Below are 26,363 nucleotides of genomic sequence, written 5' to 3'. Positions count from 1 at the left end.
TAATCCACAGACCGTCTCTGAAGTCAGAAGACCCTCTAGCATGTGCAGTCAAAGTGCCTGCTATCCTCACTTCTTCCTCACTGCCCTCCTCCAATTCCTTATTAGCATTAATAGAGTGTAAGCTTCTGCTTTAAACGCAAAGCAAGCACCACTCAAACTCTACCTCTCAAACTCCACACACCCAAAATCCACCCCTTCCAAATATTTATTATATACCAAACTTTACATAATATTTCCATTTTGTCCTTTCTTACCAAATATTTTAGCACTATGCACCCCACTGTTCTTCATGCTTTACATTAACCTACCAAAATTTCCTAACAACCTTTGAGGTAGATACTATTATCATCTCACTTAGTAGACATGCGTCATTTAATGAAGGGAATATGTTCTGAGAAATGTGTCTTTAGGCATGTTTGTCATTGTGCAAACATTGTAGAGTACACTTATGCATACCCAGCAGTATAGCCCACTACACACCCAGGCTATGTTGTATGGCCTTTTGGTACAAGCCTGTACAAAACAACACGAGATTAAATACAGATGAGAGAATGACCTGATCAAGAGAAGCGTTAAATTCAAGATGCATGAGAGCGCTGCTGGAATATTATAGTGTACTGTTTTATAACAAGCTTTTTTTTTAGTGAGTAGAAACAGTACATTGTAAAGTAATGAAATAATGATAAAATGTGTAGTATAATAAGTACGTAAACCAGTAACATAGTCATTCATCACCATTATCAAGTGCTATGTACTGTACATTATGTGAGCTATACTTTTATACAACTGGCAGTGTCATAGGTTTGTTTACACCAGAATCACCACAAACATGTAATATATTGCACTATGATGCAGAGATGTCACTAAAAGACAGTAATTTCTCAGCTCTATTAAAATTTTATGGGACCACTGTGCTATATATGGTCTGCTCTTGATCAAAATGAGTGACACATGACCATAATTAATTTTATGTGAACTTGGCTAAGCCATGGTACTGAGATAATTTGGTGAAACACCAATCTAAATGTTGCTGTGAAGGTATTTTTGAGTAAAAGGTGATTGTCTTCCATAATGTGGTTGGGCCTCATTCTAGCAGCTAAAGGCCTTAAGAAAGAAAAGAGACTGCAGCATTGTCTCTCACTTGTAGCTGCCACCCCAACCCCCACCTCTGAAAGAAGAGAGAATTCTGCCTCTACACTGCTTTGGGATTGGTGCTACAATGTCAAATTTTTCCTGGATTTACAGCCTGGCAGCCTACCCTGCAAATTTCAGACTGGCCAGCCTGTACAATCACCAAGGGCAATTCCTTAAAATAAATCCCCCGCTACACACATATATGCATGTACTGTTAGTCCTTTTTCTTTGGAGAAGACCTGACTAACAGAACAGGTAAGGCAACTTAGCCAAGATCCTAAAGCTAGTAAGTTCAGGAGCTGGAATTTAAACCCAGGTACTCTGAGGCCAGAGACTGGAGTCTTAAGTCACTGACTTCCGTGGCTACAGATTGAAGACAAAAAAGGAAGACTGTTTACTCACCAAGTAGATATTGTTTGCTGACTGCAGTGAATAGTACAAATGGACAATGAAAGGACTTTTGCTTAGGGCCAGTGCATCCCTCTCAGCTTGTACCTGATGAGTCATATTTTTGTTGATCATATCTGCTTTTTTGACAACCTATAGTAAGTAACATGACAATAGACATTCAGTTTACTTATTCTCAGGGTTGAAATTACCATCATGAAACAACCAGTGAAAGAAAACATATAGATGTCATTTGGACCTCATATTGCCATCAGGAAACTGCCAGAAAAGCAACTAACATGGAAAAACAAACACAGAACTTTTTCAACAGAGAATTGCTTATCTTGATATCAAATGTCGTAAGTATGGTGTCCCTTTTGAGAAGGAAAAATAAACAATATAAATGCTCCCTGCTGGACCTGTATATTAGTAGGAAAAAAAGATTCTGTTCTGCTCTTATAACAAAGTGAAAAGATAGTAACATTCCTAACAGCTTGCAGATAACCAGGAATTTAGACACAGAGAAATACATATATGTACATGTATATGTGTGTATATATGCATGTGTGTATACATATATATACATATATATATATATACATATATATATATATATATATAAAACTTCTGATTCTTTGATGGATGGAAATAGAATCAGAAAGAGGAAGAATATGGAAAGTTTACCTAGAAAATAAAATTTTAAGAATGGTTATAACTAGGGAAACAGTGTCAAATGCTATGGTACAGAAAATAACTGATTACTCTTCAAGGTAATTAGTACAGAGGCCTAATGTACTAAGGTGGAGCCCTAACTGAATAGCTGATAACACTGAAATCAAGTCTCAGAACTATCTCAAGAAAAAAAGGCATATTTCTTCCAAAGATTCATTAGAGTCTTAAATAAAATCATGAATACATTGTACATTCCAGCCTTATATCCTTTCCATAAGGAAACTGAGAGCCACTGACAAAGCCAGTTTATAACTTGATTTCACCTATCATTCCATTAGATTGAAATCTCTATGAAGGCAGGTTTGTTTTGTTCGCGATAGCCCAGATCTGAGAAAGGAAGGACATGCTTAATAAATACTAAAAAATGAATTGGTGTTTTCATTTCCACCACAGTTAATGACTGATTAGTAAGCACAGTAGAAGGAAAAGCAAAACATCTTGGGAACATATGAAGCAAGGAAGAGTTAATTTCAATGGGTCAAGGAAGGTTTGAAGGTGAGCTAGGATAAACAACACAGGTAGAGAAGAGCAGAGAAGGGTAGAAGAAAAGCACTTAAGGAGCATAAACATAAGCTCAGAAGGACCATGTACAGAATTCAGAGGCTACTCCATTGTCTGGAGTGGCTAGAACACAAGATATGTGGAAGATACAGTGGGAGTTTAGAGTCAGAATGAAGCATGAATGTTTCTTTTCTTCTTTTCTAAGGAGTATGGACTTTAGCTAGTATGTCACAGCCTAAGGAATGGATGTAAAAATAAATACTGATTCTAGTTAGGGGGCTATTTCAATATACTAGGTATGAATATTAAGGCCTGTTGAACTTCAAAAACATCATGTTAAGTGAACAAAGACCAAAAGCTATATGTTGTATGATTCTATATATATGCAGTATCTAGAAAAGGCAAACATATAGAGATAGAAAGTACACTGGTAGTTACCTGGGGCTAAGGGTATAAAAGTGGGGAATCACTGCAGATGGGAAGGAGAGATCTTTGGGGGGGTGATAGAAATATTCTAAAATCGGATTGTGGTGATGGTTATGCACTCAATCTTTAATTTATTAAGAAACCAAATTGTACTTTTAATAAGGAAGGAAGGAACAAAATAAAAATGAATTAAAGGAGGAAGAAGACAAGATGAAGAGCTGTACTTAGGCAGACTTGGGAATGAAATGGAAGGAGTAATAAGAATATGAGACAGAATTGACAAGACTTGTTAAGAAAATGGGATACGCAGATGAAGGAGAGAAAAGTTAAATGACGCAGGTTATGACAGGGATAAAACGGTAGTGGTATTGAAGGGAGAGGGAATGCAGGAGGTTCAGAGTTCAGGCAATTAGGCAGAGAGCAGTAGTCTAGGTCAGGCTAGTACAATTTGGAGTTGCCTGCTAGACATTTACATAACAATGCCCAAAGTCTCCTGTCACTCAGACTGCTGGCTTCTTCCCTTTATCGCTTTCACTAATTGCTGAAATGTGAGTAATCTGAAACTGTGAGAGACTGGATAACCAAGAAAGGCCAGAACTGTTTCAATATATGGAAAGCTCTTGAATGATTTTGGAATGCTGTATACTGCTACAAAGACAAAAGACTGATTTAGGCCATATTTCAGTTTACTCTTTAAATAAAAATACATTCTAGATTTATAATGGAATTGCTGGAAGAGGAAAAATGAGGTTGCTTAATGAGATCCTCTGACTTACAGGTCAGAAATTAATGTACGTCAAACCGAAGGAATTAAAAAATAATTTCGAAAGTAACTGTTTAAAATTTAAAGTTTCAAATTTAATCTTCATAAAGTCCAAGTCAGTACAAAGGATTCAGAGGTTCTGGTGAGTTCTTCTGGTGTCTCTTAAGCATTCAGGGTGTGAAGGGAAGGGCGTGGCAGAGGAGAAACAACCGACTTGCCCTCGCTGATGTGTCACCCAAAAGTGAGAAGTCAGCTCGCGGGGCAGTGCAGGCGTCAGCAAGCCAGGCCACCCTGTCTAGCTACTCCAGCAGCCCTGATGCGTGCCCAATTCAGAGGACACAAAGAAGAGCCGAAGGGCCAGCTTCTTTCCCTTGCTTTAGTCCCTGACTTCTTACCTTCACCGCGTACAACTTGCCGCCTTTCTGTCCCAGATACACCTTCCCAAAGGCGCCACGGCTAATAGGCTTCACTATGGTGAATTCCTCAATGGAGGGAGGTCTTGGCACTGAGATCCTACTCACGCATTTCCCTGCTGCCGCCCCTCGTCCACTCTCCTCGCTCCCGGCGGTGGGCTCCATTGCAGGGAAGCCAAGATTGAAAAGCCCGAAACAGCCGCCAATACTCCTTCCCCAGCCGCAACTCCCGCCAACTAGGTTCAAAGTAGGGCTCCGCCCACGCCTCCCGCAGGTCGTGACGTCACGGCGTCGCGCTAGCCTCCAGGGACCCAATGGGAGTGAGGGTGGGGACGCTGGGAAATTCTCCAACCAACCACACATTCTGCCAGGGCAGTGACCACTGCTCACTTCGTTAGTAATAAGGCGGGATTGGTGTAGGTGGTGCTGCTAACAAAATAAATGTATACATACATGCATAAATAAAGGAGCACTGGGGACCGGAATCTGAATGATAGGATTTGAATAGTTTACTCCCGACTTTCATAGGAGGCTGTTGGGACCCTGACGTTTTAAAAAATTTCTTCCCTACCTTCTCCTACACACCCTCTCAGCCCTCAGACTAAATGTAAACCGGTTGGATTTATTTAGGGAAATGGTGGCTAGTGAAATCGTGGATGTGGCGAAACTGGAAGAGCAGGAAATGGTGGTGCACTTGTAATCTGACATTTAAACAGGATGTAATTTTCCTAATTGAAACAGAATAGGATCAAGAGGAAGAATTTTCTATTATTGTGAGGAAAATAGATAACACTGATTTGTAAGAAAAGACCTTACAGCTTATTCTGTTCCAGTCGCAACAGAATACATTGCATAAGGAAGCTGCGAAAAGGTTTAACAGAGTGGATGCCAGCCCAAAGAAAAGGAAAAATACAGCCAGAAACTTTTTAGGATCAGGAAGTGCACTATACAATGTGAACATCAACTACTTTCGGAGCGCAGCAACACAGATAGGAACGCCGCGGGAAGAGGCCGAGCGCTGACACATTTAGGGCTGGAGGTTCTCTCCTGCCCCGGAAGTAATGTTGCTCTAGAGCTTTGCTTTCCGGGGCGGATTGTCGATGCAGCAGCTGTAGAAAGGGGAGGCCATTTTCTATTTCTAGGAAGATTGCGGGAAAGGGGAGGGAGAAAAAGAAGGGGAAAAACGGGCTCAGCGCCTCCTTGCCTGGACGGAAAGGCAGCTTCAGCAGGCGGGTCAGGTCGCTGAGGTCCCGGAGATGTTTTCCCTTTCGAGCACGGTGCAGCCCCAGGTGAGTCCCGGCCACCAGACCTTATCCGCCGCCCCCCCCACCCCCCGCAGCCGCCCCAACCTTCCCTCCCGCCCGAGGCTGTTTGCCATTTGCTTTATTTGGAAGCGGTTTCTCTTAAGGGGTCGTTGGAGGGAAGCGAATAGAACCACACGAATTCTAGGCGAAAGGAGATCAGGGGCACCGCTGAAAGTTAAAGGGCTGACGGGGAAGCACAGCGTGATGGAGACCTTGGCTTGTCGGGTTGATTGTGTGGAATTTTTGCTAGAGAATCATCAGGCATTGTTCAGCGACCGACATTCAGGGGTAGAGATTGGGTGGGGGAGATCATTGTCATAAATGTAAAGGAAGCAAGTAATAGTCCCTTCCCATCTTTCCGCCTTTGGGTCCCCTATTCTTTTCTTTTACTTTAAGTGGAATTTAACCAACACGTGATGTAAGCATTTCAATAATCTGACAGGAAGGCTCCCCCCCTTTTTTGGCTAGAAATGACTACTAAATAGGTATTTTCTAGTTACTGGTTGCTTGCAGTTAAAATTTCGTTGGACTTTCTCCCCATCTTTTCCTAAAGCAGAAGAAAGGGCAGAGAAAAATGATTCAAAGAGTTTTCAATGGTCTTTTCTTAAGACATATCACTTGTAACAGTATTTTGTTCATGGTTCACCTAAAAATCTTTTTTGATGGTAACATTTTGACAGTTTTTTATTCCTTGAGAATTCTTAGTTTTGCAAATGGGTTTTGTAAAACAGATTTAAATTTTTTTTAAATGATTGATTTTAGAGAGAGGAAGAGGAGGAGGAGAGAAAAATCTGTTTGTCATTCCACTTATTTATGCATTTATTGGTTGGTTCTTATCTTGATTGAGGATCAAATCTACAACCTCAGCATATCAGGACGAGGCTCTAACCAACTGAATATCCGGCCAGGATGAAAACATAAAATAATTTTTGGATACTATTTGGTTTCTTGGTAAATATATACTTAGGTTCCTTTGTATAACCCATAAATCCTTGGGTTTTATATATAACCCATATGAAATTCTTTTTGTTGTTTGTTTTTCTGTATAATAGAAAATAGAAGTGATTACTTAATGGGTAACAGTCATGTGCCAGGTAAAGAAAGCAAACACAAAATCTTGATGCTGATATGAAGTAAAAGATGAGTAGGTGTTTGTCAGGGGAAGGATAATGGAAGTCAACAGGTGTCCCAGAGGGTGGGAAGGCTATCTGGGGTCCTGAGGTAGAAAAGAGTTCAGCAGATTAGAGGAACAAGAATAAGACCAGTGTGGCTTGAATGTGGTTATTAAGGAGCACAATAACTGATATGAGGTTGGGGAGAATCCTTGAAGCAAGCCATTCAGGGAGTTATAATAAGGGACTTGAGATTTTATTTTAATTGTGTTGGGAACCATTGAGTACTTTTAAGCAGGAAGTGGCATGACCAGATTTACATTTTCAAAGCATCACTTTGGCTTATGGTCATATGGACAATTTGATAGGTCAGGAGTGGACATATGTTCAGTAAAGGATGCTACAACAGTAATCCAGGAGAGGGATAATGCACTGAAGTGGCAGTGGGTATGGAAAGAAGGGGATGAGATTTAATTTGGAGAAAATAGAATTTCATGAGGGTTGGATTTGAGGGGTGATGGGAAGTAGTATTTATGGTTTGATTAGTTGCATGCATGAAGATGTTATTTACCAATCCTACCAGTTGTTTTAAAAAGACATGTGACTTGGCCTGTAGAATATAGCATTAAGCCTTTTGAAACTGGACTTCAAGATGTTTATGTTCAGAAGACCCCATTTTAGGAGAATTTATCATCAGATAGGTGGAGAATTAGTGGTACGTGATGTTGGGGCACTGGGGCAGCAGCTTGAAAGGTGCCAGCAGCTTGAAAGGTGCCAGGGGAATATGGGAGGAATTAAATTCTCTAGCTTCATACTGAGCTCTGGAGGGGTCAACTTTCTCACAGATAGAAATGCTGACAGAAACCATTATTCCTTTGCTGAGTACTCCCTGCTCTTGATCCCAGGAGGGTGCCATATCAGACTCCATCAGCTTGGCTAACACTGTTTGCCTTACCCTGGTGGTTCCCTGAGACCTGGACCCACCCAAGATGTTTCCAGCGGCTTTTGTGTTACAAACGGCCTGTCTTGGCTCATGCTCTGTCTTTCCTAAAATCTTTTAAGGTTCACAAACCCCAAACAAGCAGCATCTGACCTGGTATATACCCTGTACTTGTAACTAAGTGATCCTAGGCCTGGCACTAGCAGCAACCAGCCTTGGTTCACAGCTTGGCGGCCTCTCCTGGGCACCTCCAAGCACAGCACAAGTAGCAGCCATTTGCACAGTGCTCTGTAGCTCATTCTGGGTGGCCCTGGCCAAGGCACATGCTGATCTCCCTGATCTTGGCTTATACCCGCTGGGAGCACTCACAGCTGGTACGCACCCCGGACGGCCTCAGATCACCGCCTCACCATTTGCACAAATAACATACCCAAAGAATGGACTCAGCAGGCACCAGAGCCCCACTAAAGGGAATCTTGCTTTGTAGCGTCAGCTTCTGTTCAAAAAAGCTCCTCTACTGTAGTTGTGGCCAGTCCTCACAGTCAGTGACCAGTCACCTGAAGGTAATCCCTCACATTGATGTGCCAACAACAGTCAAGGCTCATCTATGACAGGAAGGCGCACACAACCCATATGAGTGACACACCTGAAACGCCCATCTCAGGTGACTAGGAGATGGTGCCAACATGGCCCACAGAATACCTACTAGTTAAAGGCTACTCACCAAGAATGGGAAACATAGAATCTCTACCTAATACATAGAAACAAACACAGAAAGGCAGCCCAAATGTGGAGACAAAGAAATATGTCCCAAAAGAAATGAAAGAACAAAACTCCAGAAAAAGAACTAACCAGAGGTATCCAACCTGTGGCCTGCAGGCTGCATACAGCCCAACACAAAATCATAAATTTACTTAAAACACTATAAGATTTTTTGTTTGTTTGTTTTTGTTAGTGTTTGTGTATTTAATGTGTGGCCCAAGACAACTCTTCTTCCAGAGTGTCCCAGAGATGCCAAAAGGTTGGTTGGATACCCATGATAACAAAAGCAATCTACTAGACGCAGAGTTCAAACTATTCATTATAAGGTTGCTTACTTGTCTCAGTGAGAACTTCAACAAAGAGATAGAAAATGAAAGTGGATATAAAAAACATGAAAGAGGCTGTTATTGCCACTGCCACTTGGGGGTCTTTCATTTTATCCTTTGGTGCAGACAAAAAAGCAAGTAGCAGTTAGGCAGGAAAAGAATGGCATTGAAACATTTTCAGCAACAAGTACTTTGGGGAATTGGAGAAAGTTTTTGAACATGGCGTTGTTGAACTAAAACTGCAAAACGAAATTTCCTATCTACTTACCACCACAGACAAACTGGAAAATGCCCTGTACTATATTGGCTCTCTGGTTTAACTTACACAGAACAGCATTTTATATCAAAATCTGGTCATCAGGCTGCCTCAGAACAGGGCTTTGTTTTTATTGTTTCTGATACTCTCATAGCTACAGTATTAGAGAAGGTGAAAACTGGGACTTTGGCACTTATGCTGGATTTAATGTGGATGCCAATGAAGATCCTTGGAAAACTAACTACACGATGTATTCTTATGTAACAGAGGAGCTTCCCCAACTTGTAAATGCCAATTTTCCAATGGATGCCCAAAGAATGTCTGTTTTTGGCCAGGCGGTGGGAGGCCATGGAGCTCTGGTTTGTGTTTTAAACAATCCTGGAAAATTCAAATCTGTGTCAGCATTTGCTCCCGTGTGCAATCTAGTCTTCTGTTCCTGGGGCAGAAACACCTTTAGTGGATATTTGGGAATAGATCAAACTACATGGAAAGCTTATGATGCTACTTACCTTGTGAATCCTATGCAGGTTCTCAACCAGACATACTAATTGATTAAGGAAAAGATGTTCAGTTTCTTTCAGATGGTCAATTACTTCCTGATAACTTCATGGCTTCCTATATAGAAAAGGAAACTCCTGTTGTTTTTAGGTTACAAGAGGGTTATGATCACAGCAGCTACTTCATTGCATCCTTTATTGTTGTTAACATCACACAGCAAGCAAATACCCGAATGCCTGAAAAATTTAAGAGAATCTCTTCAGGATTATGAAAATTGTAATAAATAGAATTGCAGGAAATAAAGGTTTCCAAACATTGTATTTCAAGTGCTAAAAATGCTTCATTTGATACTTCAATCTCTTTCTGAATAAACAAATGAAAGCTGAAAAAAACTTACAAAAGAGATCAAGTTAGATAGGAATACTACAGTAACTGAAATGAAGACTATATTAGAGGGAATCAACAGTAGATTAGTTGAAGCAGAGGATTGAAACAGCAATTTGGAAGGTAAAGTAGCAGAACACACTCAATTAGAACAGCAAAAAGAGAAAAGAATCCAAAAAGAGGCTAGTTTAAGGAGCCTCTGGAACAACATTAAGCATACCAACATTTGCATCATAGGGGTTACCTGAAGGAGAAGAGAGTGAGTAAGGAATTGACACTTATTTGAAGAAATAATAACTAAAAATTCCCTAACCCGGTGAAGGAAATAGACATTCAAGGCCAAGAAGCACAGAGTCTCAAACAAGATGAACCCAAGAGGCCCTAACAAAGACACATCGTAATTAAAGTGCCAAAGGTTGAAGACAAGAGAATATCTTAAAAGCAGCAAGAGAAAAACAGTTGGTTACCTAAAGGGGAGCTACCATAAGACTGTCAGCTGATTTATTAACAAAAACTTTGCAGGCCAGAACAGATTGGCATGTAATACTCAAAGTGATTAAAAGCAAAGACCTACAACCAAGATTTCTCTGCCCAGCAAAGCTATCATTTAGAATAGAAGGATAAAGAGCTTCCCAGACAAGAAAAAAGGAATTATGACCCCCCCCCAAACCAGTATTATAAGAAATGTTAGAGGGACTTCTTGAGAAGAAAAAAAGATGAAGAATATGAACAATACCTGGCTGGCGTAGCTCGGTGGATTGAGCACAGGCCTGCGAACCAGAGGATTGTGGTTCGATTCCCAGTCGGGGCACATGCCTGGGTTGCAGGCCAGTTCCCTGCAGGCCAACTCCCAGCAGGGGATACACGAAAGGCAACCATACATTGATGTCTCTCTCCCTCTCTCCTTCCCCTCTAAAGATAAATAAATAAAAATTAAAAAAAAAAGAATATGAACAATAGAGTGTCAGTGACTACAAGTCTACCAACAATTACTTTAAATGTCAATGGATTAAAAGTCCCAATTAAAAGAAGTAGAGTAGCTGAATAGGTAAGAAAACAAGATCCTTACATATATTGTCTATAAGAGACTTCAGATCATAGGACGCACATAAACTGAAAAGCAAGGAATGGAAAAAGATATTTTATGAAAATAGAAACAATGAAAAAAGCAAAACAGCTTTTAAAACAAAGACATAGACAAGGATCTAACAATTTCGCTTCTGGGTATTTATCTAAAGGAATTCAAAAAGACATACAAGGATATGTATCCATATGTTCACTGCAGGATTATTTACAGTAGCCAAGATATGGAAGCCAGTTAAGTATTCATATAGATAAATGGATAAAGATGTGGTACATATATATAATGAAATATGACTCAGCCATGTGAAAGGATGAAATCCTGCCATCTGCAATAATTGAATGTACCTAGAAGGTATTATGCTGAGTGAAATTAGAGAAAGACAAATACCATATGTTTTTACTTACATGTGGAGTCCAAAAACAAATGAGTAAACAAAACAAACTCATAGAGAAAACATATGATGGTGGCCAGATGGGAGGTGGTTAGGTGGAAGGGAGAAAAAGGAGAAGATACTAAGAAGTGCAAGTTGGTAGCTGCACAGTAGTTACAGGTATGTAAAGTATTGCTTAGGGAATATAGTCAGTAGTATTGTAATAACTGTGTATGGTGTCAGATGGGTGCTAGATTTATCAGGGTGATCATTTCCTAAGTTATGTAAATGTCTAATCACCATGTTGTATACCGGAAACTAATATAATGATGTATGTAAACTATAATTGAAAAATAAAAATCATTAAAGAAACCTGGCTGATGTGTTTCAGTTGGTTGGAGTCTTATCCCGTGTACCAAAAGGTTGTGGGTTCAATTACTGGTTGGGGCACGTACCTAAGCTGTGGGTTTGATTTCTAGTGCGAACAACTGAGAGACAACTGATTGATACTTCTCTCTCACATTGATGTGTCTGTGTGTCTATCTCTCCCTGTCTTCCTCTTCCCCCTCCTTCCCTCCTTCCCTTCCTCTCTGTCTGAAAAAGGTCCTCATATAAGGATAAAAAAAATTAAAGAAAAGGTAATTTAACACACTAAAAATAAGAGAGAAGAAATCAAACTCTTTTAGCAATTTAAGGGTTTTTTGAATGAGAATAAATACAACTAATTAAAATTTTCAAAGAAATGGGAAAGAAATATGCGTCTTAACATAATTGTATTCCTATAATTTTAAGAGTTATCATTTACCTCTGGCTCTAAAAATAATACAGCTCATTGCAAAGAATGCTGAAAAGAAAAATACACATAATAAAAGATTACCCATAATCTCATTACCCAAGATCACCTTTTATAATAAATTCTACTTTTTTTATCTACACAAATAGGTATATGCATACTTATGAAAAGGCATTACAGGCAGTTTTACAGCTGGTTTTTTTTCCATTTAATAGCATATTATAAATTTATTTTTATATTAGTAACTAGGGAATAGCAAGTCTTTGCTTGGAATCTGCAGTCATTATCTGGGTTAGAATTGCTCCTATACTTACTGGCTATGTAACTTTGAGCATGCCACTGAATCTATCTAAATTCTTGCTGTCTTAATTAAATAGGAAGTATAATAGTAACTTATGTTTATGGTTGTTAAATGAGGATTAAATGATAATATAGAGCACACAGTACAAAAATCTGGCAAATGGAGAAGCTATTTAATTTGTTTACTCAAAAAATGCTTATTTAGCATTTACTTTGTGATTGTTGCTCTACTGAGCTACAGTATTGAATAAAATAGACAAAGTACTATAAACTCTCTTGCCACATAGAACTTATATTTTAGTTGGAGAGTGTGGTACAGTGTTAAATAAATATTTAATCTTTATTCCCGGTTCTTGGCCCAGAGTTTCTAAGACCCTTGGAATTTAGTAATAGGAGTGTCATTATTCATAAGGAGTCTTTTTGAGATCACTCCTGGATTTATGCTAATAAAGTCACTTAGGGTGGGGTTCGTAGAAAGCATTGGGGCTAGGTTGGTCATCAGAAAGACCTAGTGCTAGCGTGGAAACTGTCAGCTCTAACCTCTGGGAGGGAGGGCAAGCTAGCCTGAACATTGAGCTCTTTGAAAACTTTTAACAATGGAAATCAATGCAGAGATTTACAGCACAGGAGAGTGGTACACTTTGGATCCATAGGTGAACTCCTTTTGAGTTAAGAAGTCAAGGGTATAAGAGAGCAAGTTAGGTGACAAATGGTCAAGAGGGAATAAATAGTGCAAAGACCTTGAGGTGACGTTCTGCCAGGTGTATTCTAGGAACAGGAAACAGCCCCGTGGAGTTGGAGAATGAAGGTGAACATGGCAGTGGATAAAAGGTAATCGACACCCATGGATTATTTTGGCTTTTAGGTGAGAGGAGAAGCAGTTGGAAAGTTTTGAACAGAGGAGTGATGGATCTAAATCTGGTTCTCTTAGAGCACATGTAGGGAGAGCAGTTGGGAAGCTATTACAAAAATCCATGTATGGGTAATGGACCTAGAATAGGATGGTGCAGTAGGGAGGTTGAGAAGTATCCTTACTTTTTAAAATGTCTTTGAACTATTTCATTTTGTGGCGGTACATACTTAATATCAAATTTCATCATTTCCTAGGTTACAGTTCCTCTGAGTCATCTCATCAATGCCTTCCATTCACCAAAAAGCACATCTTCTGTCAGTGCATCAGTTTCTCAAAACCAGCATCGAGATGTGGTTCCTGAGCACGAGGCTCCCAGCAGTGAGGTAATAGGTTTTACTCTGGTTGTGTGAGAAAGCATTTTGATTTAGTGTGTTGTAAATATGTTTGAAGCATTTTTCTTTGTTTAGGCTTTTCTAATAAGGTGATTTCTGTTACCAGCTTAATCTCCTTTATGATTAAGGATGTCTAATTCTGGCTTATTATACAGATAGGAAAGTTACTGTTTTATTCTTTAACACTTTATTAAAAAATTCATGTGGCAGTAGATTTGGTATTCACTTCCAGGTTACTACTTGTGTGATACCATTCAGGTTTTCTTTTGTTTTGCTCCAACAGTAGCAGTGAACCCATAGTTACTGACCATGTTTGCTTGCCAACTCTCAGGGAGGCTAGAGTAGTAAAAAGTTATCACCTGCTGCCTGATAGGAGCGTTCAGTGTAATTGAACAACTGGAATATAAGTATCTGCAAGTGAATTAATTGTACAAGCTGTGAAATCAGTATTGGCCTAGGATATAGGGAATTCCTGCCCTGGGAACCCTTGTGTTTACAAGATGCGTTAGTAAGATAGTTGCTTATAGCTCAGAATACATTAAAAAAAAGAAAACAGTATAGTCTGTAGGCAAGTTTCCCAAAGCCTGTTTAACCAATAAGTAGCTTATATTCTTTCTGATATCAGGGACTATGGCAAAGGACAGTAGAACAAAAGTTGAAAGTTTACTTTTGGGGGAGTGATTGTTGGGTCAGTCTTAAGATAAAAATTTTTTTTAAGATTTAATTTTTAAAATATTTTTTAATTTTAAAGATTTTATTTTTATTTTTTTTAGTGAGGAGAAAGGAGGAAGAGAGGGAGAGAAACACATTGGTTGCCTCTTGCCTACCCCCAGCAGGGACCTGGCCTGCAACCCAGGCATGTGCCCTGATCCTGAATCAAATCAGCACGTTTTCTGTCCAAAATCCGAAGCTCAATCCACTGAGCCACACCAGCCAGGGCTTAAGATAAAATTTTAATTAAATGAAAATTTGTCTCTGTCATCTTTATGCTTTCCTTTTATACTGTTTACCCAATTCCTATTGCCTCTTTCTGTAGGTATTCCATTGTTATTCTGCTGTCCTGACACCCTTCCTCAAATTATACTCCAAGAGAGCTTTCCTGGAATTATCAAAATTCTTACATGCAGTAAAGTCATTTTAGAAAATATATACATGGAGGAAATGAAATTCACTTGAGAACGTATTCCTCAGAGATAATGCTAACATTTTGTGTTTCTTTAAAAAAAATTTTATTACAGCCCTGGCTGGTGTAGCTCAGTGGATTGAGTGTGGGCCTGCGAACCAGAGGATCGCGGTTCAATTCCCAGTCAGGGCAATTGAACCTGGGTTGCAGGCTGGTTCCCTGCAGGCCAGCTCCCAGTAGGGGACGCACGAAAGGCAACCATACATTGATGTTTCTCTCCCTCTCTCCTTCCCTGCTAAAGATAAATAAATAAATAAAATCTTTTAAAAAAAACTTTATTATAAAAAAAAATTTATTACAAATTTTTTATTGTTTTTCAAGTACAATTTTATGCCCGTTTCCTCCATCCCTCCCCACCACCCCAGCCCTCCCCACCTCCCTCCCCCAGTTCCACTCTCCTTGTTGTTGTCCTATGTCCTTTATAATTGTTCCTATAAATCCTTCTTTTTTTTCTTTTATACTTTATATTTCATAATTGGATCATACTGCAGTGCTGATTTAGAGTCTCCTTTCTTCATTTAATAGTCTTACAAACTTGTTACGCCATACATTTCCCAAATTTTTAATGACTATGTAAAGCCTTCATTACATGATATCCCATTGTTGGATATTGTTTTCAATTTTTTATTGATTTTACCATTGTGTTGCTAAATCTTGGACTATTTCATCAAGTGAAATTGCTAGGTCAGTAGTGAAGTACATTTTGGGGGGCTTGAAAAGTAACTGAACTCTGGAAGCCAGTGTTAAGACCAAAGATCTCAAATACAGATTTGATGTTCTTACCCCCTGATGATACCTTCATTAGTCCTATTGTTTGTCTTTAATGAGTGTTTGTTATTGCTTCACAAACATTTTCATTCTCAAGCATCCTATCTATCTCTCTTGTCACCTCCTTTGCTATGTGGTGACTCTGCTTTCATCAAGTCTTGCTCATCCAAATACCCACAACAGAAACAAAAAACATTTTCCTTTTAACTTCCTACAAGCTATTAACTTCTTTATTCTTTGCTTTCAGACTTCTTGAAAAAGTAGTCTTAATTTATTTCCTTTTTTAAAAAAGATTTTATTTATTTCTAGATGGGGGGAAGGGAGGGAAAAAAGAGAAGGAAACACTGATGTGAGAAAGAAACATCAATTGCCTCTCTCGTGCCCACAACTGGGAAGCTGGCTTGCAACCTGATGTGCCCTGACTTGTAATCGAACCAGTACCTTTCAGTTCACAGGTCAGCACTCAATCCACTGAGCCACATCAGCCAGGGCTAGTCTGAATTTCTAACTGTACACTAGTCTCACCTTGTCAGTGGGGGATACGTTCCAAGGTCCCCCCCATTGGGTGAGTAGAATTGTGGATAGTGCTGAACCGTATATACATATACTATGTTTTTCCTATACATACATACCTGTGATAGTTTTTTTTTTTAAATATTTTATTTTTTTATCTTTAGAGGGGAAGGGAAGGAGAGAGGAAGAGAAACATCAATGTATGGTTGCTTCTCGTGCATCGCCTGCTGGGAACTGGCCCCTGCCGGGAACTGGCCTGCAACCCAGGCATGTGCCCTGACTGGGAATCGAACCGCGGTCATCTGGTTCGCAGGCCCGCGCTCAATCCACTGAGCTACACCAGCCAGGGCATACCTGTGATAGTTTTATTTGTAAACTAGGCACAGTAAGGGATTATCAATAACTAATCTAAAATTGAGCAGTTATAACAATAGGCTGTGATAAATTTATATGACTTTGGTCGCTTGGTCCAAGTAATCCCTGCTGAAATCTTCCTGGTGGAAGATTTAGGCTCAGTGCTTTCTGGTGCAACACATTCCCGTTAGTCAGGACATGGTTTTTGTGTATGTTTTCCACTGACAAATTTAGTGCCTTTTCCATCTTAACTAAGCATTTATGCACTGTGGTTGTATCTTTTTCAATTAGAGATAAGACAACAAAGCTAGTGTGAATTTTTTTCCCTTTTGCAGTTTCAGATAGAAGATTCGTTGTTACCACAGATCTTAACAACCTCAGCTTAGGATTTTTTTTCTTTTCTTAAGTCAAGAACTTTCGCGTTTTCACTTAAAGCAAGTACTTTATGGATTTCTCTTTGACATACCCAAATTGCCAGCATCACTACTTTTGTGCTTTGGGACCTGTGTGTATTAAGTAAAAGAAGGGTGATTTGAACATGTGACAATCCATATGATAACCAAAAATACAGTCTTGGATCTGATGACCAAGGGGGCTACTAAGTGACTAACTGGCAGGGAGAATGTTCAGTATAGAGCCCCTAGACGAGGGATGATTCATGGCCCCAGGCCTGACAGAACAGATAGTACAAGGTTTCATCATGCTACTCAGAACAGCACGCATATAAAATTTATGAATTATTTCTGTCATTTCCATGTAATATTTTCAGATGGTGGTTGATTGCAGGTAATTGAAACCATGGAAATCAAAACTGGGTAGTGGGTACTGCTGTACTTGTTAAAGTGTATTCACACTGCGACCTGTTGTAGTTTGGTTACCACTTTTACCATTTTTAGACCTATTTTTGCTAAAGTCGGTGTTGACATACTTAGTGTTAAATAGAAGCCTCTTAAAATGCACATCTTTTTCAACTTGTCTTAGCATTTGACCTTGTTGAGCATGTACTACTTCCAACATATTTTTGTTATGTCCATCTTTCTTAGATGAAATTTAAATCAACCTGATACCATTTTTCTCTTGTTCCATCAGCCTTCTCTCATCCAGTTTATCATCTTTATCTTCTATTTTCTTCCTATAAAACAAAACTAACCAATCTTTTATTGCAGACTCTGCATTTTGTAGATGCTACATCCAATGTTGTCATTTGACTTATTTTTATTGCAGTTCCATAGTAAGCTACCATGTGTATATTTGGAAAAGTATATTCATATTTAGCTTTGTTTTTTACTTTTCTTCATTTGTAGTACTTTTACAGTAACCAACAATAGATTATAAAGTATAAAGGCACAGGTAAGTCATGACACTTCTGCAGAGACTGAGCTATCCCATACCATACCACATAATGTTCTTTGTAAATATGAGTATTTTAGTACAGTAACATACTTGGTGGTACATAGGTACTTCATCGAACATATTAAAGAATATACTAAAATGAAAACAAGTTTTATGTCATGATGCCTTTAAATATCTTACTATGTAGGAGGGGATATATAGATAAGCAAGGTGTTATCTCTTCCGTTGATCTGTACTAGCTTATGAAACAGGCAGGATATATTTCATGGATATTTTACTAATGAGCAAATGTATTCTGAGAATATGAATCACCTGTCACAAAGCTCATTAAGTGTCAAACCCCTAAATGTCAATCTAGTACTACAGAATTCATGAATCTGACTTTACATAAATTATAAAAAATTGATACTTGTTCTATTTATTTTTGCTTTCTTTACTTGAAGTTCTAGCTGTTTGGGGCTTGTAATTGTTCCCAGTTTTTAGTGTCTCTCAGTCAACTCATGTGGACAATAAAATAACTCATCCCTATCTATTTGTAGTCATATTAGAACTGTTTTATGTAAGTATAGTACATGGTTTTCACACATTTTTTACTTTGTTTAGTTTCCTTTTTATCGGAAGTTAGATATGGGTAACCACAGAACCTCTCACCTCAAAGAAGGATCTCTGCAGTGAGGCCAGAGCAGTGAGGTATCTGGTGGTAGCAGAGCATACCCTGTATTTGTCAAATGGGTTTTTAAGGGCATTAGAGATTGGAGGATGCTTTAAAGCTCTAAGGACTGGTGATGATACCACTGGGAATATATATATTTTTCATCTTTGTCAAATGTCACATTATTGACCTCAGGAAAACTAGAAGTATAAAAATATTTTCATCAATTTACATATTAAAAAGAACAAAGAAACCAATATGTTTGTTAGGTTTCTAAAATCCATATTGTTTCAACTGATAAGTACTCTATAAATTAAATATCTTGATAACACTAATGCTTACTTGGTTGGCTTAATGTTTTACAGCCTGTGCTTAACTTAAGGGACCTTGGATTATCTGAATTAAAAATTGGACAGATTGATCAATTGGTAGACCATCTACTTCCTGGATTTTGTAAGGGCAAAAACAGTTTTTCACATTGGCATACTTCTCATGTCTCTGCACAATCCTTCTTTGAAAATAAATATGGTAAGTAATATATTTTTTGTTTTACTCTTAATACTGTTAACAATTATAGTAGGTACCATTTATTAACATTCACTGTGTACCAGGTTCTTTGCTGAGTTGTTTCCTTCCTTCATTTCATTTTTTTGGCTACCTTTTTATATTGGAGTAACTTTGAATTTACAGAGAAGTTGCAAAGACAGTACAGAGTTCCTGTATACGCTTCACCTGGCTTCCTTGCTAATGCTGACTACCTACATAACCACAGTACATTTGTCAAAACTGAGAAATTAACATTTGCTGCATTACTTTATTTTATTTTTTATTTTTATAAACACGGTCTTTTTTTTTTTTAAGATTTTATTTATGTATTTATCTTTAGAGGGGAAGGAGAGAGGGAAAGAAACATCAATGTATGGTTGCCTTTTGTGCATCTCCTGCTGGGAGTTGGCCTGCAGGGAACTGGCCTGCAACCCAGGCATGTGCCCTGAGTGGGAATCGAACCGCGATCCTCTGGTTCACTGGCCCACGCTCAATCCACTGAGCTACACCAGCCAGGGCTGCATTACTTTATTTTTTATTATATATTTCTTACTTGAAACTATAGACTTCATTTAGGTTTTACCAAATAAAAGTTTAACTTCTGCAAAATGAGTAGATTTTCCACTAGGATCCATTTTTTGCTCCAGGATCTAATAGAGCATGCTATATATTTTGAATTCCAGGTAACATACTACTGATCTCTGAGGATATATTGAAGGAACAGTCATAGTCCCTTTTATAGAATGTCTACGTATTTTCTGGAGACGTTTAACAATCTGGAATTATAATAAGTGCACATTTTTTCAAAAGGGATGTCGGGTTTATTATTTCTTTTTGGATGATACTTAAGGAGTGTTAAAGGTTTGTCAAAAATACTTGTTCTGTCATGACAGAAGACCAGACTTCAAATCAGTACAAGTTATAAAAAGGAAAAAAAGCCCAGGAACAAAAGAGTGAGCAAGTTTGAATAGTTTTATGTTGAAGGTTTGATTGGAAACTGTGCTTTGTATAAACTTAATTCATTTGCTAATTCTTGTGTGTGTGTGTGTGTGTACACGTGCGCGCTCGCTTTTAATTCATGTAAGGGCTAGGACATGAATAATTCAGGAGTAAGAAAAAATGACAATATTTTGAACTTGGGGCTTAGATGAAAAATCTGCTTCTATTTGCTTATCTTTTTTTGTGCTATCCTATCTTCTACCTGAAAGAAGCCCTGATACTTAGTGCTTAAGAGTGAGGGATAGAATAGGAAAACTCAGTCCTGCCACTGACTAACTATGGTATTTATTTAATTTCTCCAAGTTGCTGTTTTTCCACGAGTTTGAGGAATAATTAACCTCACTTTAGAGGACCAGATAAAACAATTTAAAGTACTTGGGCCCCATAGTGATTTTTCAGTAGAATAAACTTTTTATTGTTGCCATGTTACTATTATTATTTATTATCATTGTTATTGCTCTTCTAATCTGCATATTTACATTTCCTTATAAGGTTGTTTCTCTTACTGCCAGCCATTTTCTAGGCTTAGGTAGGCAGAAGTATTAGGAGGGGTTTCTGACTTCACTGTAAGCATTCTCAGAATTCCTGAATCCTAATTGGGATGTATGGATAGATGAGAACCATTGTTTTCGTGTACCTTTTCCGAACATGGATGTAAAGTTGGATGGGGCCTGTTAGTCAAGAGTAAGAGTTATGAAGGAACACCAGAGTATTCATGGCTTGTAGCTATGGAAGGAACTTTCTTTGTTCCAAAGAACTGTGGAAGCTTTACGAGAGCAAGAGAGCAGCACCTCTGGTTTTACCACATTGTTCATTAGAGGTTTTTAAATTATCTTTAGGAAATAGTGATTCTTTATCTTTTTATACTCCTAACTAAAAGTAACTTTAGCTTAACATATATGCCTTATTTATACATAAAAGGCAAAACTCATTTTGTTTTTTCTAATAATTATGTTTTATTTGATTTTATATGGTTTGGCAATTAGAACATTTATTATTTTCATTTTCCCTCCAGGTTACATAGATGTACTTAGTACTTTGCGTTCCTCTTGCTTGTACAGACAACATTCAAGAACTCTTAAGAGCATTTGTTCAGATCTTCAGTACTGGCCAGGTATGAAGCAACAACTTTATTTATTTTGGAAAAAAATAGTTATCTTTAATATATTCTGATTTGTTTTTTTAATGGTGCTAATGATTTTAAACATTCATTTGTAGCTCACAGTAAAATTTACAGAGTATTTGTTATTGATTAGTTTCGGTATGTCTAATTATTTATTTGAAAAATATAAAGTAGGAGCCAAATTTTGAATGATAGTGACAAGTGCCGCAGTAAAGTATTTTAGGGTACTTTCATACACCTGCTTCAAAATAATTAAATAAGCACATTTGTATATTTCTGTTATTTTCAAAATCCAGTTGCAAGATAAAAAAATAGAAAAATGAGAAAGAAGTAGGGCAAGAGAGTGATTTCATCAGTGGATCAGAAATTTGAGGACTTTACCTGAGTTATAAAGTAGATGACATCAAATTGATAGCAAAATTGAATATATATTGATTCATATTTATTATGGTTATATGACAATGTATAACTAGTGTTGGTACCAGTGTTGGGTTTTAGGTGACAGTGATAAATAAAAAAGACAGATACTACCTACCTTTATGGAACTCCGATTAATATCAGAGGTGTGTGCTATTTCCATTGGTACTTTGGAAAAACTCTGAAGTTCAAATCAATAATAGTGGGATCTGGGATAATTGATATAGTAAACAGTTGAAATATTGCCACAAGTGGGTCAGTCACAGAGCTTCTACAGCTTTTAAATTTTTGGCTACGGGTAATTATCCAAGTTACAAATTAGCAAAATGGACCCAGTAAGAGATAAAATAATAACCATAAAATTTGAAAGGTTATAGTTTTTTCTTTTCTAAAGATTTTATATATTTATTTTTCAAGAGAGCAAGGGAGGGAGAAAGAGAAGGAAAGAAACATTGCTGTATGGGAGATGCATCTCTCAGTTGCCTCTCACACACCCCCAACTGGGGACTTGGCCTGCCACCCTGGCATGTGCCCTGACTGGGAATTAAGCCAGTGACCTTTGGTTCTCAGTCCACTGAATTACACCATCCAGGGTAAAAGGTAATAGTTTTAAAGCATAATTCTTTTGTCCTAAAGACACTAGGCTCAGATGGATTTCTGGCTACATTTTTTTAAAAGATTTTATTTATTTATTTTTAGACAGAGAAAAGGGAGGGAGAAAGAGAGGGAATATCGGTGAGTGGTTGCCTCTCAAGCAACCCTACTGGGAACCTGGTCTACAACCCAGGGATGTGCCCTGGTTGGGAATCAAACTGGGAACACTTCAGTATGCAGGCTGGTGCTCGATGCACTGAGCCATACCAGCCAGGGTTTATGGCTACATTTTGTTTTCCAGGATTAGGAAAAATTTTTTCAGTAAGGAAAAGGTAAAATAGGCTTCCCAGTTTATTTCATAGAATGACTGATACTAAAATATTAGCAACAAAAAAGATAAAAAGGATTAATTTTGCTGATAGAAATTCTACATACAGAAATTATAAATAATTCTGAAAAACTTTAGAATGTGTTAAGAATTATGATTAAGGAGTACAAGAAAGAAGTATGTTATCATGTTAATTGACTGCAGAAGAAAAGCAATGCTATTTCAGTCTATGATTAAAAGGTGTGTGATACAGACTTCTGGCCAAGATGGAGGCATAGATGGATACATTTTGACTCCTTGCACAACTAAAAGGACAACAAATTTAAAGACAAAAAATCGCTTCCTGCCAAGATGGAGGCATAAGTAGACACACTGTACCTCCTCGCACAACCAAAATAAGGACAGCAACAATTCAGAAACAGAATAACAACCAGAACTGACAGAAAATTGAACTGTATGGAAGTTGGACAACTGAGAAGTTAAAATAGACACATTCATCCAGACCAGTAGGAGGGGCAGAGAGGGGTTGAGACACAAAAAGCGGTGGCATTGGGCACACGAGGCAGCAGCTGATAAATTCCGGGTGTGCAAGGGGTGGCTGGCAGAACCCAAGCATGGGGTGGCAAAGGGCAGACCCAGCGAGGTGGCGATTTTGAAGCTGGGCATGGCGTACAAGGCAGCTGATGGACCAACGGTCCCACATTCGCATGCAGATAAACCAGGCAAAACTGGGGAGTGAGACAGACCACACAACCCAGAGTCCCCAGGAAAATAAAACCTCAAAACACCAATTGAAAACACCTGTGAGGATTGAGGTACCAGGAGAGACGCCCAGCCTCACAGAAAAGTTCGTCCCACAGGGTCCTAGAACATACACAAACCCACCCACCTGAGAATCAACACTGGAACAGCCCAGTTTGCTTGGGGGAAGCATCAGAAGAGACTGAAATTTGACAGACAGTGGAGCAAGTGCCATTGTTCCCATTTGGACCCTGCCCCCACGTACAGCATAACAACCCAGTGATGGGGGTTGCCCCGCCTGGGGAATACCTAAGATTCTGCCTCTCACTGCGTAACAGGCGTGCCAAGACAAAAAAAAAAAAATTGGCTGAAATGAAAGAACAGATCAAAGCTCCAGAAAACACATAACTAAGTCAAAGAGATAGCCAGCCTATCAGATGCACAGTTCAAAGCACTGGTGATCAGGATGACCACAGAATTGGTTGAATTTAGATGAAAAAATGAAGGCTACACTGAGTGAAATGAAGCAAATTGTACAGGGAACTAAAAGTGATGGAAACAAAACTGGCCCTAAAATCAGTGGAGGGGACCAGAAAGTAGAAAGAAACAACCAAACAGAAAAGAATGAAGAAATAAGAATTCGAAGAAAGGAGAGGCTAAGGAACCTCCAGGACACCTTTAAATGTTCCAACATCAGAATTATAGGGGTACCAGAAAGGGAAGAGGAAGAGGAAGAGCAACAAGTGGAAAACTTATTTGACCAAATAATAAAGGAGAACTTTCCAAACCTGGCAAAAGAAATAGACTTCCAGGAAGTCCAGAAGGCTTGGAGAGTCCCAAAGAAAGTAGACCCAAAGAGGAACACACAAGGCACATCATAATTACATTAGCCAAAATAAAAATGAAGGAGAGAATCCTAGAAGCAGCAAAAGATAAGGGGACAGTCACCTACAAAGGAGTTCCCATCAGACTGTCAGCTGATTTCTCAAGAGAGATTTTACAGGCAAGAAGGGGCTGGAAAGAAGTGTTCCAGGTCATGAAAAGCAAGGACCTACATCCAAGATTGCTCTGTCCAGCAAACCTTTCATTTAGAATGGAAGGACAGATAAAGTGCTTCTCAGATAAGGTCAAGTTCAAGGAGTTCATCATCACCAAGCCCTCATTTTATGACATGTTAAAGGGACTTATGTAAGAAAAAGAAGGTAAAAAATATGAACAGTAGAAAGACAGCAAACTCAGTTATTAACTACCATCCCTGAAACAAAAGCAAAAGCAAACTAAGCAAACAGCTAGAACAGGAATAGAACCACCAAATTGGAGGTCACATGAAGGGTTAGCAAGAGGGGAGTGGGAGGATGAGATAGGTGGATAGGGTACAGAGAATAAGTAGCATAGATGGTAGGTAAAAAATAGACGGGAGGGGCAAGAATAGTATAGGAAATGTAGAAACTAAAGAACTTGTGATACATAGGCCTGAACTAAAGGTGGGGGGAATGTGGATCGGAGAGAGTGTGCAGGGTGGAGGGAAATGAAGAGGGGAAAATGGGGCAGCTGTAATAGCATAATCAATAAAATGTATTTTAAAAAACCAAGAAAATAAAAAATAACCATAACTTCCAGAAAATCTTACTGTATGTAAGTCTGATAACCAAGGAGTTAGAGAAGAAACATTCATCCAGACCGGTAGGAGGGGCAGGCAGCTAGGGCAGAGAGGACTTGTGTCAAGGCAGTGGCTAGAAGACCAGTACAGGCAAGGTAGTGGCTTGAGGACCAGGTGAGTCAGCATCTGGTGGAGCGGGTGGTCCCACATTTGTGTGAAGATAAACCAGGAGGACAACTGGGAAGCAAGAGAGACTGTGCAACCCAGGGTTCCAGTGTGGGGAAATAAACCTTCAAAACCTCTGACTGGAAAAAACTTGTGCAGGTTCATGTGGTGGGAGAAACTCCTAGCCTCATAGGAGAGTTTGTTGGAAAGACACATGGGGTCCTAGAATGTACACAAAGCCACTCACCTGGGAATCAGCCACCGAAGGGCTCATTTTGCTTGTGAGTAGTTGAGGAAATGACCTGAAAGCCAGGTGAGAGTAGAGGAAGCAGCATTTTTTCCTCTCTGACTCCTCTTCCACATACAGTGACACAATGTTGTGACATGGGTTGCTCTGCCCTGGTGAATACCTAAGGTTCCGCCCCTCACTACATAACAGGTGCACCAAGCCAAAAAAAATACAGCCCAAATGAAAGAACAGATCAAAGCTCCCCCAAAATACAACTTAAGTGATAAAGAGATTGGCAACCTATCAGATGCAGAGTTCAAAGCACTGTTAATAAGGATGCTCACAGTAATGGTTGAGTATGGTGGCAATATAGAGGAAAAAGTGAAGGCAATGAAAAGTGAAATGGAACCAACCATAAAGGGAAGGAAATAGGGACTCAGGTTAACGGTTTGGAGCAGAAGGAAGAAATATTCAACCAGAACACAATAAAGAAACAAGAATTCAAAAAACTGAGGAGAGGCTCAAGAACCTCTGGGACAACTTTAAATGTTTCAACATCTGAAAAATAGGGGTGCCAGAAGGAAAAGAGAAAGAGCAAGAAATTGAAAACTTACTTGAAAATATAATGATAGAGAACTTCCCCAATCTGCACAGGAAATAGATGTCCAGGAAGCTCAGAGAGTTCCAAAGAAGTTGGACTCAAGGATGCAGACACCAAGGCACATCATAATTACATTACCCAAGATGAAAGATAAAGAGATAATTTTAAAAACAGTAAGAGAAAAAAAAAGTCAGTTAACTACAAAGGAGTTCCCATAAGACTCTCAGCTGATATTTCAAAGGAAACCTTAAAGGGAAGAAGGGGCTGGTAAGAAGTATTCGAAGTCATGAAAGGCAAGGTTCTATATCTAAGGTTACTTTATCCAGCAAAGCTATTATTTAGAATGGATGGGCAAATAAAGTGCTCCTCAGGGAAAGTCAAGTTAAAGGAATTCATCATTACCAAGCTCTTATTATATGAAATGTTAAAGGGACTTATCTTAGAATAATGTAAAGATACAAATAGGG

The 26,363-nt window shown here is 38.8% G+C and overlaps 2 protein-coding genes and 1 pseudogene across 2 annotated transcripts in view; 2 read left to right on the top strand and 1 right to left on the bottom strand.

The window, feature by feature from the left end:
• The window catches only part of MASTL (microtubule associated serine/threonine kinase like), a 33,626-nt gene extending 29,039 nt beyond the window's left edge, over window positions 1-4,587 (bottom strand). The window contains exons 1-2 of the mRNA XM_037037212.1: window positions 4,339-4,587; window positions 1,537-1,674 (exon numbers count right to left, since the gene is read on the bottom strand). Coding sequence (XP_036893107.1) covers window positions 1,537-1,674; window positions 4,339-4,521 — 321 coding nt within the window. The 5' untranslated portion in view covers window positions 4,522-4,587. The remainder of the gene's footprint in view (window positions 1-1,536; window positions 1,675-4,338) is intronic.
• Window positions 4,588-5,457: 870 nt separating this feature from the next.
• YME1L1 (YME1 like 1 ATPase) overlaps window positions 5,458-26,363 on the top strand; it is a 60,410-nt gene continuing 39,504 nt past the window's right edge. Inside the window, exons 1-4 of the mRNA XM_037037060.1 lie at window positions 5,458-5,645; window positions 13,593-13,721; window positions 18,919-19,081; window positions 21,114-21,212. Coding sequence (XP_036892955.1) covers window positions 5,613-5,645; window positions 13,593-13,721; window positions 18,919-19,081; window positions 21,114-21,212 — 424 coding nt within the window. The 5' untranslated portion in view covers window positions 5,458-5,612. The remainder of the gene's footprint in view (window positions 5,646-13,592; window positions 13,722-18,918; window positions 19,082-21,113; window positions 21,213-26,363) is intronic.
• Window positions 5,865-10,127, top strand: LOC118980428 (S-formylglutathione hydrolase-like; annotated as a pseudogene).

Source organism: Sturnira hondurensis, unplaced genomic scaffold (assembly GCF_014824575.4).
Source record: "Sturnira hondurensis isolate 20B ecotype Veracruz unplaced genomic scaffold, ASM1482457v3 Scaffold0022910, whole genome shotgun sequence".
NCBI lineage: Eukaryota > Metazoa > Chordata > Mammalia > Chiroptera > Phyllostomidae > Sturnira > Sturnira hondurensis.
Note: the sequence above shows the minus strand (reverse complement) of the source record. Positions and strands in the feature narration are given on the sequence as shown.